The sequence below is a fragment of the Bos grunniens genome, chromosome 1 (assembly GCF_055505025.1).
Source record: "Bos grunniens cultivar Pamir isolate PY7600 chromosome 1, Bosgru_T2T1.0, whole genome shotgun sequence".
Classification (NCBI taxonomy): domain Eukaryota; kingdom Metazoa; phylum Chordata; class Mammalia; order Artiodactyla; family Bovidae; genus Bos; species Bos grunniens.
In genome coordinates, this window is record NC_141165.1 from 147,174,186 (window position 1) to 147,190,079 (window position 15,894).

At 42.1% G+C, this 15,894-nt stretch overlaps 1 protein-coding gene and 1 non-coding gene across 9 annotated transcripts in view; both read right to left on the reverse strand.

The window, feature by feature from the left end:
• Positions 1-15,894, reverse strand: part of APP (amyloid beta precursor protein) — a 311,691-nt gene that overhangs the window by 210,590 nt on the left and 85,207 nt on the right. For all 8 annotated transcript variants that reach the window (XM_086412582.1, XM_086412572.1, XM_086412568.1 and 5 more), the window contains exon 3: positions 5,967-6,096. In XM_086412582.1, the coding sequence (XP_086268708.1) occupies positions 5,967-6,096 (130 nt within the window). The remainder of the gene's footprint in view (positions 1-5,966; positions 6,097-15,894) is intronic.
• TRNAR-CCU (transfer RNA arginine (anticodon CCU)) lies at positions 6,735-6,807 on the reverse strand. The gene has a single exon. It is a non-coding gene; the product is annotated as a tRNA-Arg (tRNA).

Sequence of the window (15,894 nt, forward strand, 5' to 3'; positions counted from 1 at the left end):
CGACCCCATGAATCGCAGCACGCCAGGCCTCCCTGTCCATCACCAACTCCCAGAGTTCACCCAGACTCACGTCCATCCAGTCAGTGATGCCATCCAGCCATCTCATCCTCTGTCGTCCCCTTCTCCTCCTGCCCCCAATCCCTCCCAGCATCAGAGTCTTTTCCAGTGAGTCAACTCTTCACATGAGGTGGCCAAAGTACTGGAGTTTCAGCTTTAGCATCATTCCTTCCAAAGAAATCCCAGGGCTGATCTCCTTCAGAATGGACTGGTTGGATCTCCTTGCAGTCCAAGGGACTCTCAAGAGTCTTCTCCAACACCACAGTTCAAAAGCATCAATTCTTCAGTGCTCAGCCTTCTTCACAGTCCAATTCTCACATCCATATATGACCACAGGAAAAACCATAGCCTTGACTAGACAAACCTTATAGTTATACTTTAACGGGTACTATTCAGAGATATTATAGAGATATGCTGTTCCTAATTCACAGGATCAAAAATAAAATTCTTTTAAGTCCACAAAAAAGCATTTCTCAGTTCTTTTCCTAAAGAAGAAATACATCAAAAATTTCCTATACTTTGTGATGGCATTAAGTTCATGTCTAATATATTTTACATATTATTTATATAAAATTTAAAATGTATTTAGCTAATTAAAATATAATGGAAATGAGGGCTTTGTGGCATAGTCTGAGTTAACTAACTGAATTCCATTTGTTACCCTGGGTTTAAGCCACTCTCCTGTCCTAGGAAACATAACAATACTTGTCTGTACCACTCTGAGAGTTTTTCTGACATATTCTCTTTCTGGTTACAGTTATTCGTATGGTATAAAGCTAACCATGGTGCCCTAAATCCCCCAAAATCTTGCAAAATTGTCATATATAAGTTGTATTTTCCACAACAGTCCTTTGAAAAGTTATTTGCTAGAAAAAAACAGTAAACAAAATCAGAAAAGATCTCAAATGTGTTGTTTTGAGAAATAACATGATGAGAATTGAGTTGTAAACACAAAAAGGAAATTCAGTTTCCTTTCTCGGTTGTAGGTAGAAAGTGATGGTAAGCAGCAAATCACTTAAAAAAGACGTTCCCAGAGTGCAAAGAGAATTCTGATGGACGTCCATTTCTTTCTTGACTCCCTATCATAATCACATCAACTCAGTCACACCAGGAAAAGCCTATGAGGAAAGACACAGTGTGAGGTTAAAAGCTGGAAACATCATGGTCCAGCGTATTAAATTTATGCTAAAACAGCAAGCCAACAATTTCCAAGATGAAATTATGCAGATGTAACTAGGAAGCAGCTGTTTACTGGTTGGCACAGAAAAGTAAATATTTCCAGACCATCAGATCTGATATGATAGTACTGATTCCAAATACACAGAGAAATTAAAAACTCAAAATATCCTACATCCACTCTAGCTGATGTGTTACTAAATCTAAAGGCATTTTTGCTCTTTTAAAATAAGGTAGGTGGGTAGGTTTAGTTGCTAAGTCGTGTCTGACTCTTGCGACCCCCGTGGACTGTAACCCACTAGGTTCCTCCGTCCATGGGATTTCCCAGGCAAGAACACTGGAGTGGGTTACCATTTCCTTCCCCAGGGGATCTTCCTGACTCAGGTATCGAACTCGAGTCTCCTGTAGTACAGGCAGACTCTTTGCCGACTGAGCCACCAGGGACGTTACTTTTTAAATAAAGTGGGTGAAAATGTGACCACGTGAAATTTAAGTTCCAGGTGACTTTCTAACTTTCTTGGATGTCAGCATCTGTCTATCTCTTTGTATACATGGAAACAATCTAAAAACAATAGAAAAAAATACAAGCAATAAAAACAGAATATACTTTTCATGAGTTAAGCTGCTGTTTATAAAAGCAAACAGTACATTATTGAGGTCATAACTTACTTGTATGAAGAACCTCTAATAAGCTCAACTTAAAAAAACTTCATATCCCATTATCTCTTGGAGAGAGTCACCATACATATATACAACTCAAACAGTGCTGGTATTTCATATAAAAATGGCAACCAGAGCAGCAGATGATTCCAGAGTTTCTACTCATCTTTTTTTTGTGTGTATTATTGAATTATTAGCTTTTACTGGACAGTGGCAAATGCAGAAAAGCATCAATTTCAATAATGGATCTATGACACCAGGAAAAGTAGTAATCCAAATGGAAAGGAGTCAAACATTTTGCAAAGAAAATATTCTCCTTGAATAATAACGATGTGCTTGAATCCTGTATGAGATAATTAATAAAATGTTCAAATGACTAAGACAATCTTACCGTCTGGTGCCTGAGGCATAACTAAAAGCAAAGCGTGAAATGAGAAAGCCAGCTGACTCCCAAGAGAAATCATCTACTTCATGGGAAGAAAGTGACAGCAGCAACCTAATGCACTTTTTCCATCTAGACAAGGGATACAAGACACTGTAGAGCAGGGATGCCCACGGCAAATACATGGCTTAGAGAAAAACAACCTAGGGCGGCACTTTCCCTGCACCTGATAAGAAGGTCAGGAAGGTTACATGCTGAATGTGACAGGCATTTTTCTCTCTTCTAGCTTTGTTTTGAATTTTAATACGCTTAATATTAAAGACAATCTTATTTTGCTTTCCAGGTAGTCTGAGAATTAACTTTAATAAAATAATCTCTTTTGTGTAAAGGATTTATTTGGATACAGCCAGCAATTTTAGATGGTACTTATGGTAATTCTTTATTCAAGCAGGAGGTAACACATAAATGTTCCTGTGTGCTCAGTCGCTCAGTGGTACCTAGATTGTAGCCCTCCAGGCTCCTCTGTCCATGGGATTTTCCAGGATACTGGAAATACTGGGGTGGGTTGCCATTTCCTCCTCCAGGGGATCTCCCTGACTTAGGGACTGAATCCATGTCTCTAGCATTGGCAAGCAGATTCTTTACCAGTGAGCCACCTGAAATTGGAAAGACTGATGCTGAAGCTCCAATACTTTGGCCACCTGATGCGAATAGCCAACTCATTGGAAAAGACCCTGATGCTGGAAAAGACTGATGGCAAGAGGAGAAGGGGGTGGCAGAGGATGAAATGATTGGATGGCATCACCGATTCAATGGACATGAGCTTGGGCAAACTCTAGGAGATGGTGAAGGACAGGGAAGCCTGGCGTGCTGCAGTTCATGGAGTCAGACATGACTTAGCTAGTGAACAACAAACCACCCCTGAGAAGCCCCATATGTAAGAAGGCTGTCTATCCCCACCATAAAGTGGACACCTGATCACACGAAGAGAATCATGGAGCTTCTAGGGATATGGCTGTGGCCTTTATGAGACATATCTACAGTGGGATTTTTTTTAGGTGTTCGTTATTGCCTCCAATTCATAGTCTTTCCTCTATGATTTGATTTTATAAATCAGGTGGTTATTGGCTCTAATACAATTTTCTGCTGATACTGGAAGGAATGCTGGATTGCGAATCAAAAATCCTTGGGCTTTGGTCCTGATTCTACTGCTAAACTGATGTGTGAGTTACTGCAAGAAATTCAATCTTGGTGACTTTCAATATTTGTACCAGTGAAGTGAGACTGAAAAATCCAACAATCACCTGCCTCACAGAGTAAGTATTTCAATGGGTTCCCTATGCAACTACAAAATGCTTGATAACCTCTCTGTGTAACAGATGTTCAATCTAGGGAGGCACAAAGAGGGAAGGAAAGAAGAAAGGAACAAAAGGGAAAGGAGAGGAAGAAAACTAGACAAACAATATTCAAACTATTGGGACCACGCAGTATGAATGGAATTAAAAAAATACATAAATTATACACGTGTTTTTCTATTCCTTTTCCGGAAAGCAAGACATATTCATTAGGGTTATATTATGTACCACCTTTTGTAATACTTTTAGATACAGAATGAAATCTTTCCTTTTGCAACAACATGAATAGATCTGGAGGGCATTAATGCTAAGTGAAGTAAGTCATACAGAAAAAGACAAATACTGTATGATACCACTTATATGTGGAATCTAAAAGATACAACAAACCCATGAATAAAACAAAAGCGAAGTAGACTCACAGATAAAGAGAACAAACTACTGGCTACCAGTGGGAAGAGAGAAAAGGGAGGGACAGTATGGGGCAGGGCAAAAAACGGGTTGTTATGGGATTATATGACATCATGACTGTGAAACTTTTGAAAATTGTAAAGCACTACAGAATTCCCCTGGTGGCTCAGCTGGCAAAGAATCTGCCTGTCATGTGGGAGAGCTGGGTTCGATCTCTGGATTCAATCATGAAGATTCCCTGGAGAAGGCAATGGCAACCTGCTCCAGTTTTCTTGCCTGGAGAATAACATGGATTGAGGAGCCCTGTGAGCTCTAGTCCAGTGGGGTTGCAGAGTTGAACACAACTCAGCAAGTAACACTACTACTACACAATTTAAAGAATATTTTGTTCAATTTGAAAAATCAGGGGAAAAAAAAAAAAACTTATGGAAAATTTGCCATCACCTAGGAGTGAGGTAGTACCTACAATTCTTAATTCTAATCTAAGCTCAGTAACAAAGTTGGAGGCATCGTGTAATCCACTTGTCACTGTCACGTTAAGCTCTAATTTTGGGTTCAGTAGAAAAATACCAGAGATTCATAAAATGAGAAAACATGATAAAAGGTTCATATAGGCCAGGTGAAGTATATAATGTGGATATAGGCCTACTAGAAGTATATAATGATCATCTAGTCCCATGAGTAGTCAAGAAGAGGTGTTGTTGATGTGCTAAGTTAACACCAGATACTATACCAGGCCTGGGAAAGTGGCTAAACACATCACAAGTGTTGTCTTCTGTAATTAGGAACCAGGAAACTCTTTAACTGCCAAATGTTTAAGAATCTGGTTTTGCATATCTTATCATAAATCCACCAGATGAAATCTTCATTCATTGGAGATTAGCCCAGTTTCCTATTAATGTCTCAAAGTGTGTGCAGCCATCTACAGTAATCAATAGGTTCTTACAACATTCATGTTTGACCCAAGTATTACAGAATCTTTGTCATTCTGAATTTCTAAGTTTGCTGTTGGGGACTTTTTTTTTAAAGACCCTTTTTAGTTTTTACAAGACATTGTTGGAATGTGTATCAATACTTGTCCACATTGTTCTCAGATAAATCCCTATGTCCTTATTTACAACCACCTTGCCAATGAATATACTTGTGGAAAACATCTAGATGCTGGCTATCAGATCAAAGGCTGCTGATTTCCCCATTGCCTAGCTACATTAAAAAAAAAAAGAAATCACGCAGGAAGAAACTAATAACCAAGACAGATTAAATGTGGAGTATGATAGTGTTTCCAGAGGAAAAAACACAATACCATATAAAGCAACTCAGTTTTTAGAACAACAGTTTAAAGTCAAAGTCAGTAAAAAGTGAAAGCACATATTTAAATCTGAGTGATCAAACTGCTTCCTCTAGTTTGATGTAAGCAGAATAACAAAATTTGCTCAACTCTAATTCCCCAGTTATCATCAAACAGGAAGAGTGGTGGGCTGTTGTAGAAAGTGCTTTTTAAGGATTAGCAAAATGTACATTAGGCTCTCTCTTCTATGAAGAATATGTCAAGAAACATACAAGGTGTGAATTCTACTAATTCTAGACAATTCAGGTACAGGAGAATCACCTACAGAAATCAGTGAAACTAAGATTCCTGGGCCCCACCACCAGATATTTTCATTCAGCAGTTGTAGAAGAGGCCCAAGATTTTTAATTAAAATAAACACACTAGGTAAATTCATTCTGAGGCTGGAAGCCTGGAAATACTGCTCCTTTATTGTTAGGACACAGGATACTTGAATAAGAGTCCAAAATATAGTCCAATACAGAGTGGCAATATGCTGAAGGAAGAGCCTGCATATCTGATCTAATAATTAGAGCATCCTTCCCGTTTATGCCCAAAGCCCATGGCCCATCAACGCCGGCTCCAAGGCCGGTCAGCTCACCCAGGCAGCGGTAGGGAATGACCATGTGTGCGTGGGTCTTGCACTGCTTCCGGCCCCTCTTGCACCAGTTCTGGATGGTCACTGGTTGGTTGGCTTCCACCACATTGGTGATCTGTAGTTCAGGGTAGACCTGGGAGAGCACACAGAGAGGGTACATTGTTACCTGAGGCAGGGCTGGCACACAGGCACCCGATGAACCACAGCTGTTATCCCATGGGGTATAGGCTGGCCCTATGCATTCAGTATCTATGTACAAACAGCCTATATATATATATACAGGCTGGCCCTACACATTTGGTATCTACGTACATACAGCCTATATATATACAGGCTGGCCCTACACATTCAGGCTGGCTCTGTATATTCGGTAGGCAAGCTTGGGCTTCCCTGGTGGCTCAGACAGTTAAAAAAAAAAACAAAACTGCCTGCAATGCAGGAGACCTGGGTTTGATCCCTGGATTGGGAAGACCCACCTGGAGAAGGGAATGGCAACCCACTCCAGTATTCTTGCCTGGAAAACTCCATGGACAGAGGAGCCTGGTCGGCTGCAATCCACGGGGTCACAGAGAGTTGGACATGATAGAGTGACTAACACTTTTGGGGAATTCAGGGTAAAGAAAACGATCGTTCACTCAAAACATGACACAATCTAACTTTTACTTTACACGTACTCCTACTTTATAAACGCCCATTCCAGCTTAACATTTTTTTTTCTTTTTTTAATTTATTTGGCTGTGCTGGGTCTTAGCTGCAGCACGTGGGATCTAGTTCCCTGACTAGGATTCGAACCTGGGACCTCTGCATTAGGAGCGCATAGTCTTAACCACTGGACCACCAAAGAAGTCCTTTAACCTATTTTCTAGTGGTTTTGTGGTTTAGTCACTTAGCTGTATCTTAGTACGACCCAATGGACTGTAGCCTGCCAGACTTCTCTGTTCAAACATATTTTCTAGGGGAGATAAAAAAGAAAGGGAGGAGGTGCGAGTGTGCTAAGTCACTCAGTCCTGCTCAATGTGACCCTATGGACTGTAGTCTGTTGCCGGGGGGCCCTATTAAAAGTATGGGGTCATTTCAACGCAAAGTAAATGGGTGTGAAGATAGTCTGTAATGCCCAAAATAATTTTTTAAAATATTCTTATTTATTTATTTGACTGTACCAGGTCTTAGCTGCAGTACATGGAAACTAGTTCCCTGGCCAGGGATCAAACCCCAGACCCCTGCATTGGGAGCATAGTCTTAGCCACTGGATCACCAGGGATATCTCCCCTAAATAATGTTGTGGTAAATACACCTGAGAATATTACCGTGACTGAAATTCAACCCAACCCTGTCTTAGTCAACTAGGCAAACATTTCACACACAGGATATGACGCATAGCAAGCTCTCTCTGTAAAAATTCCTCTCTTTGTTCAAAGTAATTTACATAAGAATAATTTATAAAAGTTATCATGAATCTTTAGATAAAGAATTGCATTTATGAATCTCTTCCTTTGATAACTAACTACAGCTCTTCACTCTGATTACTGTTCTCAATAAGTCATGGTGTTTACTGAACACTTGGAAGAAATGTAAAACTTGATAAACTGAAATGGGTTTATGAAAATATCAGATCACTTCTATTTATTAATAATAATGAGAAGAGATTTGAAGGAAAAACAGAAACATAAAAATTTGTTTCTAAAATGGTCTTGCCCTTGTATAAATCTTGCATGTCACCAGAGTTGCTGTTTTGCCAGTTAAATACAATGAAGAGAGAAAATATAAGAGAACTGAGGACAGAAGCAAGGAAATGGCTATAATGATGGGTTATAATAGAATCTAAAGTGGGGATGCAGGAAGAGTGGGATACACAGTTCAAAGACTGTAGTATTAGGACTTCCCTGGTGGTCCAGTGGCTAAGACTCCACGTTCCCAAAGTAAGGGGCCTGGCTTTGATCCCTGATCAGTCCCCTCAATTAAGATGAAAGATCTCACATGCAGCAACTAAAACCCATCACAGCCAAATCAATGTAGTATCAATGAGTCCTGCTGTGGGCTACAGAATTCTGTCCTAAAGCTACCAAAAAAAAAAAAAAAAAAAGTGGGTTGGATAGAAGCATTAGTTGGACAGTCAGAGTTGAAATTAAGATTCTGGAGGAGGTACAGTCACTGGTATCTGCAAGGACTATAATATGAATTTCAGAGGGAATGGCTGAAGAATGATGAAAGCAAGGTCACTGGAGGAATAAAAACCAAGGAACAGAGAAACTGGAATCTTGGAACATCTAGGTTGATATCAAAATCAGCTAAGAATGACTAAAGATGCAGTTGGCTGAATGACAGAGAGTGAGGGCCTAAAATCTTTGAGGATTGAGGGGGATGCCCCTGAGGCAGAAAGAGCCCTGTGGATGCCTCCAACAGGTGGAGGACAGGTGGGAACTAGTCCATCCACAGGTTGGGTGGGGGATGTTTTTTAGGGAGGAGGAGGAAAGTATGGTTTGGAAGTGAAAATTCAGGAGAAGGAAGATATCCCTATGTCAATGCTGGGAGGGCTGCAAGGAAAGAATGACCTGAGAAGGCTTTGAGGGAAGCAGTGACTTTGGGGAAGAAGCAGGTTTCAGAGCACGAAGATACTGTCCACAGTGTGGGTTATGGATAGAAGGAATTTTGCTAATGATTGTCAGTGACGTTCAGAGGGAACTTTCTGTCTTTAAAATGTTGATCTTTTGTTCACTGTGGAGTTTGGGGCATTAATTTTTGACCTTTAAATAGTGCAGGAAAATATGACTTATCTTAATTCCTGAGTGCCTCACTTGCCTTATCCTATCCCAACCCCGAGGCCAAATCTATTAAAAAATTAAGGCACTGAAATGAGTGAAAACTGTGGTCCATCCAGACAACGGATTACCCAGCAGGAAAAAGAAAGGCATTATAAAGCCATGAGACACAGAGGAATCTTGCTGCTGCTGCTGCTGTTAAGTCGCTTCAGTCGTATCCGACTCTATGCGACCCCATAGACGCCAGCCCACCAGGCTCCCCCGTCCCTGGGATTCTCCAGGCAAGAACACTGGAGTGGGTTGCCATTTCCTTCTCCAATAGAGGAATCTTAGTTGCCTATTAAGTGAAAGAAGCCAGTGTGAAAATACATGTGTGAGTCCAACTATGTGGCATTCTGGAAAAGGCAAAACCAGGGCGACAGTAACAAGACCAGTGGTTACCAGCGATTAGGGGGAAGGAGGGATGAACAGGAAGAGCATAAAGGATTTGGGGGACAGTGAAATTATTCTCTGTTATACTCGATACTGTAGTGGTGAATGCATGTCATTATACATTTGTCCAAACTCATAGAATGTACAACACCAAGAGTGGACCCTAAGGTAAACTACGGACTTTGGATGATCCTGATGTGTCCATGGAGGTTCATCAATGGTACTTCCCTGGTGGCACAGTGGTTGAGAATCTACTTGCCAATGCAGGGTACATGGGTTTGATCCCTAGTTGGGGACTGAAGGTCCCACGTGCCTCAGGGCAACTTAGCCCATTATTGTTGTGTGCTGTGCTCAGTCCTGTCTGACTCTTTGTGATCCCATGGACAGCAGCCCACCAGGCTGCTCTGCCTATGGGATTTTTGAGGCAAGAAAACTGGAGTAGGTTGCCATTTCCTCCTCTAGGGGATCTCTTCTTGACCCAAGGATCGAACTCACGTCTCCCAAGTCTCCTGCATTGTAGGCAGATTCTTAACCTGATGAGCCATCCTGGAAGCCCAAGCCCCTGGGCCATAACTACTGAAGCCTGAATGCCTAAAACCAGGGCTCTGCAACAAGAGGCCACAGACACAAGAAGCCCACGCACCACAACAAAGAGTAGCCTGAGCTTGACACAACTAGAGAAAAGTCCAAGACCAGCAACAAACACCCAGAGCGGCCAAAAAGAAATATACGTAAATAAATAGTGTACAAAATGTACTATTCTGCTGGGGGATGTTGAGAAAAGGGGAGAAGCTATGCATGAGTCAGGGCAGGGGGTACAGAGGAAATCTCTGCACTTCCCTCTCCATTTTGCTAGCATCTAAATCTGCTCTAAAAAAAAAAGAGCGCTGGTCAGTGTGAAAGTGAAAAGGTCACTCAGTCGTGTCTGACTCTTTGTGACCCCATGGACTACACAGCCCACCAGCTCCTCTGTCTATGGAATTTTCTAGGCAAGAATAGTGGAGTGGGTTGCCATTCCCTTCTCCAGGGGATTTTCCTGATCCAGGGATGAAACCCGTGTCCTGCATCGTTTATTGTCTGTCTTTCCTTCTAGAATATAAGCTCAACAAGGGCATCAACTTTGCATTTTTCTTGTTCACTGTTCCCCTCCCAGAACTTAAAATAGTGACTGGTACATTGTACAGTTTCAGTAAGTTTTTAATGGATGAAAACCCCTACCTTAATGTATGGGTACTATCCAACTGACTCAGAGAAGGCAATGGCACCCTACTCCAGTACTCTTGCCTGGAAAATCCCATGGATGGAGGAGCCTGGAAGGCTGCAGTCCATGGGGTCGCTGCGGGTCGGACACGAATGAGCGACTTCACTTTCACTTTTCACTTTCATGCATTGGAGAAGGCAATGGCAACCCACTCCAGTGTTCTTGCCTAGAGAATCCCAGGGACTATCCAACTGACTAAAATTTTACTGAGTACCTATGATGTGTCGAGCCCTGTGTTAGTAAAGTGCAGTGACAGAGTGGTTATCATCTGTGATTTTACAGTGCTAACAATCACAGATAAAATTTCAGGCAATTTTCTACTGAACAGGAATATTTTATTATTGATAAAATGTTATGTGATTACTTCGTTAAGATTCTACATAATTTAGTTCATTTAGCAACACTTTATAACAAAAGTTTATCTTCAAAATGCTGTACTCTTACCCTAAGATCCCAAATATTTCACAAACTACTTCAATTACTTAAAAAAACCATCCCTGTTCCTCTATCACGGATTAAGTGATGTCAGCAATAGTAGTAGACTGAATATATCCTAACTAGTCTCTACTTTTGGAGAAGGCAATGGCACCCCACTCCAGTACTTTTGCCTAGAAAATCCCATGGACGGAGGAGCCTGGTAGGCTGCAGTCCATGGGGTCGCTAAGAGTCAGACACGACTGAGCGACTTCACTTTCACTTTTCACTTTCACACATTGGAGAAGGAAATGGCAACCCACTCCAGTGTTCTTGCCTGGAGAATCCCAGGGACGGGGGAGCCTAGTGGGCTGCCGTCTATGGGGTCACACAGAGTCGGACACGACTGAAGCGACTTAGCAACAGCAGCAGTCTCTACTTTCAAATTTCTCCCAGGCACTCTCCTTTGATAATTTTCCACACATCTTCTCTTCAATTAAAAAATATAGGTAATTTTATCTCATTTTTTAAAAAAATGTTGAGCACTTCTTCCCTATATATAATATGTTCGTAGAGATAATCAGACCTTTTGAAGAATTACACACCAGTTCCCCTGATCATAGTAACTTTGCAGTATGCTGATATTACTCAAAGTCTGGCAGGCAGCTTCTAATTGTCCCTCACAAAACACGTGGTAATAACGATGAAACACAGGCCCTGAGTCACGGGGATCCTAATGGACCAAATGGCTCAATACGCTTGTCTTTACCAGGATTTCCCTTAGTCCATGCAATTCTCCAGGCCAGAATACTGGAGTGGGTAGCCTTCCCCTTCTCCCAGGGGATCTTCCTAACCCAGGGATAGAACCTAGGTCTCACATTGTAGGTGGATTCTTTACCAGCTGAGCCACAAGAGAACTGTTTTTTAGAGCAGCATCTAAAACTGCTCTAAAAAACAGAGCCACTGGTCAGTGTAGTCTGAGGCAAATTCAATCCAGGAGGAACAAGCTATGTAAACACACAGAGACGGATATGTAAATCAGATCCTGGATGCATATTGAGAAATTTACTCTTCCAAAACCCTCGCCAGCAACTTAGGTCTACACGGAAACAGCTCCTTCCCCTGATTTTATTTTGTTCTTAAGTAGCTTAACACTTCAACGCATGCATTTCCGTCACAGACAATGTTCAACTTGAAAATGCCACTAAAATTTAATATCCCCATGGCTTTTTCTTCCAACAGAATAAAAGGTGAAGTGGCTTTTGGGACAGGAATATAATTCTCCCACCACCTCGTCTTGTTTATTACATCACAAAAAGTACAGCATTCATGAGTCATAAACTCTGTGACACCAGAGAGCTTGCCCTGAGGGACACGACATTGTGTGCAGTAAAGTGTGAGTTACTGCATTTTTCTAAAGGGGTTCCAGCTGCCACTTCACAGAAATACTACCCTGCTGAGGCTTTTCTCAGGAGCCTTCGCTTTCTACCAAGGAGGACTATGCCTTCAGGAGGCACAGTCAAGTCATATTTTCTTCATTTTAATTCAAAACCAAACAACTATCTGTAGGGTACATATTGATAAGAAAAAAATATGTATATACGTATATGGCTGGTTCACATGCCTTCCATCTCAGTGTCCTAAGGTAATAACTGGTGCAAAAAACAGTAACTTATTTGGTGGGTAATCTTCTAGCAGAGTGAACTGCACATGGACCAATTAAGATGAAGGAGTGCTGAGGAACTGATGCTTTCCAACTGTGGTGCTGAAGAAGACGCTTCAGAGTCCTTTGGACAGCAAGGAGTTCAAAACAGTCAGTCCTAAAGGAAATCAATCCTGAATAGTCACCGGAAAGTTTGATGCTGAAGCCGAAGCTCCAAAACTTCACCTGATATGAAGAGCAGACTCATCAGAAGAGACCCTGATGCTGGGAAAGATTGAGGGCAGGAGGAGAAGGGGGTGATAGAGGATGAGATGGTTGGGTGACATCACCAACTCAATGGACATGAGTTTGAGCAAACTCAGGAGATGGTGAAGGACACGGAAGCCTGGTGAGCTGCAGTCCATAGGGTCACAAAGAGTTGGATATGACTGAGCGACTGAACAATAACAATAAAATGATCAGAGAAGACAGGGCTTATTCCCTGAAGGCCACCAGAGCTCTACAAAGTGATCAGCCAAACACAGAATTTCCTTCCAGTTTCCATCCTAAAATCTAGGGCATATGTGTTATTTCCTGTGCTTCACCTTCTTTCTCTAGGACGGGGACATTGGGGATTGTTGACAGACAGTTTGAGGAGATTGCGAAACCACATGAATCCCATGCATGGTTTGCCTACTGCTTAACAATGAAAAGGGAAGTGGCAACTTCCACCCAAGCAGCCACTTTTATCCTGCGACAAGGAGCTATTAATTCGAATTTGCCAAAGAGAATAAAAAATTGCTGTTCTCAATTCAGGAAGTTTATTTAAAAGGGGGGAGGCACACCAAACATTAAAGACACGCAGTTTCTTCTGAAGTACATCTAGTTCCAATTAGGCACAGTGATTACCACAAGCACAAGGAACTTCCAAGTCAGAAAGAAAAACCTAACAAAAAAAACCACAATATAAACCATACTGAGATTTCTGACAAAAATTTGAAATACTATATATCTTCCTTGGTGGCTTAGACGGTAAAGAATCTGCCTGCAATGCAGGAGACCCGGTTTCTATTTCTGGATCAGGAACAGCCCCTGGAGAAGGGAATGGCTACCTACTCCAGTATTCTTGCCTGGAGAAGTCCATGGACAGAGGAGCCTGGTGGGCTATAGTCCACGAGGTTGCAAAGAGTTGGACTGCATTTTTTATTAAACAGTGCCAGTATATGACCAGAGACAAAGAAGCATTTTTACGTTATGAGACAAATAATTTATGACAAGCATTCTATGTTTTCTTTGTGGCTTCTCATGCCTTAACATAGGAAATAAAATATCTGAGATCCCTAAGCTATTTCATTTGTATGTTGCATCACGGTGTGCTCACACAACAAGCATTGCTGAGAATTTGCTAAAACAGCAGGTATTAGCAAAGCCTGATTTTTATAGGGCCCCCATCCTTTTCCAAAATGTCTCCTATTTGATTCCACTGATCACTATTTTTTTAATTATAAAAAAATTCAGATGATGAGAGCTTCAGTAATCAATACTTATAGCAGAAGCAAATTTAGGCTTGGGTCAGTTCCTTGAAAAGCAGACAGTCCACAGTTCCTAAAAATTACACAAGGCAGTCACTGAATAAACATACTCACTGTGCAACAAGCACACTCTTCTTAAGACCCTTACTCTGCACTTCAAATGCTTAGGTCCATGAGGGTCCTCCCCCGTGGGCAAACCTTCTCCACTCACAGTGTAATAGATGTGAATCCTTCTCGCCCACTTCAGGAATGCTTTCTGGTATTTATCGCAGTGTGCCTGACATTCGGGTTAAGTACATATGTGCACCACCTCCCCGTTGCAAATATACTTTCCACGGGCAGGAAATACAATGAGACCCCCACTCGCAGCCTCCCCGAGGTGCTCCACCTTCATGAACTTGGCTGAATTGGTCAGGAGGCTGCCAACATGCCTGCCCCTCTCTGCAGCCCTCCAGCCCCCACCCCCTTTCTCAGCAAGAGCTTTCCTAAGTGCCCATATTTTAACTCTGCAGCTCCGGCCCCAAAGCTGATGACAGCCAGAGGAAAGCACTCTGTCAAGTACGTTCTCCTTGCTTAAGCGTTGTGAACAAACACATCCAGGCTCTGGTTAGCTAAGGCTGGCAGGCAGGGGAAGTCACAGCCAGAGGTGGTGCCTGGCAAAACCATGAGGGGACGGCAAGCAGGCAATTGGAAGAAGCAAGAAAATAAGATTGACAGAGAGAGATAGTAGGAGGAGACGTCTGTGGACCCAAGTCACAGAGATACAGAGCGGATGAGACAGGGACCACCTGATTACCTGTAACTCCAGTGAGGAGTGATGGGTCTCCTTCAATAAGCACACCCACTTTTAAATATGTATTTATTTATGGCTGTGCTGGGTTTTCCTTGCTGCGTGCGGGCTTTCTCTAGTTGCGAACTGGGGGCGGGGAGGGGAAGGTGCTACCTGCACTGTTGTGCAGAGGTTTCTCATTGCACTGGCTTCTCTTGTTGCAGGCAAGGCTTGTGGGCTTCAGTAGCTGTGGTGCACAGGCTCAGTTACCCCGAGACATGTGGAATCTTCCTGGGTCAGGGATCGAACCCATGTTCCCTGCACTGGAAGGTGGATGCCTATCCACCGTACCACCAGTGAAGTCTAAAAAGCCCAAGTCTAAAAAGCCCCCCTCCTTTTAAACATAAGCTATTCTGGTAGCTTCTTCCTTCCGAATGAACAAAACCCAAGAAAAATGCCCCAGCTCAAAAGTTGGTTCACTAATATTCCCTTTCTTGATCCCTTCTTCAATCTCTGAATCCAAAGCACTTTATGCCATCACTTTTATCTGACCACCGGCCACTCACCTATTATAATGATGCACCTTCCTGCCCCCTTAGACTATACACACACTCCTTGAAGGCAGGGACTGTATGATTCATTTTCTGTTCCCTCAATGGTGGTCAGCACTGTAACAGCACAGTGAGTGCTTGATCAACAGGTAACAAATATTTCTGGCTAAGTTCAGAATCCATTAGACATAGGGAAATCTAGCATATATTAAGCACCCGTTGGATATTATCAATGTGTATGTAAGATAACCTGAATGGTATGATATTAGTGTTGGATCATAAGCTTTTGAGAAAAATAAGCACCTCAGTGTCATCTAACATTGTTTTCTGAAGTATGATGTGGCCACTTAGTCATGTCCAACTTTGGAGTCGTGACTCCAGGACCTATAGATCACCAGGCTCCTCTCTCCATGGAATTCTCCAGGCAAGAACACTGGAGTGGGTTGCCATTCTCTTTTCCAGGGAATCTTCCCAACCCAGAAATCCAACCTGGGTCTCCTGTGTTGCAGGAAGATTCTTTACTGTCTGAGCCACTAGAGAAGCCCTACCAATAACAGTATATTATAAAAAA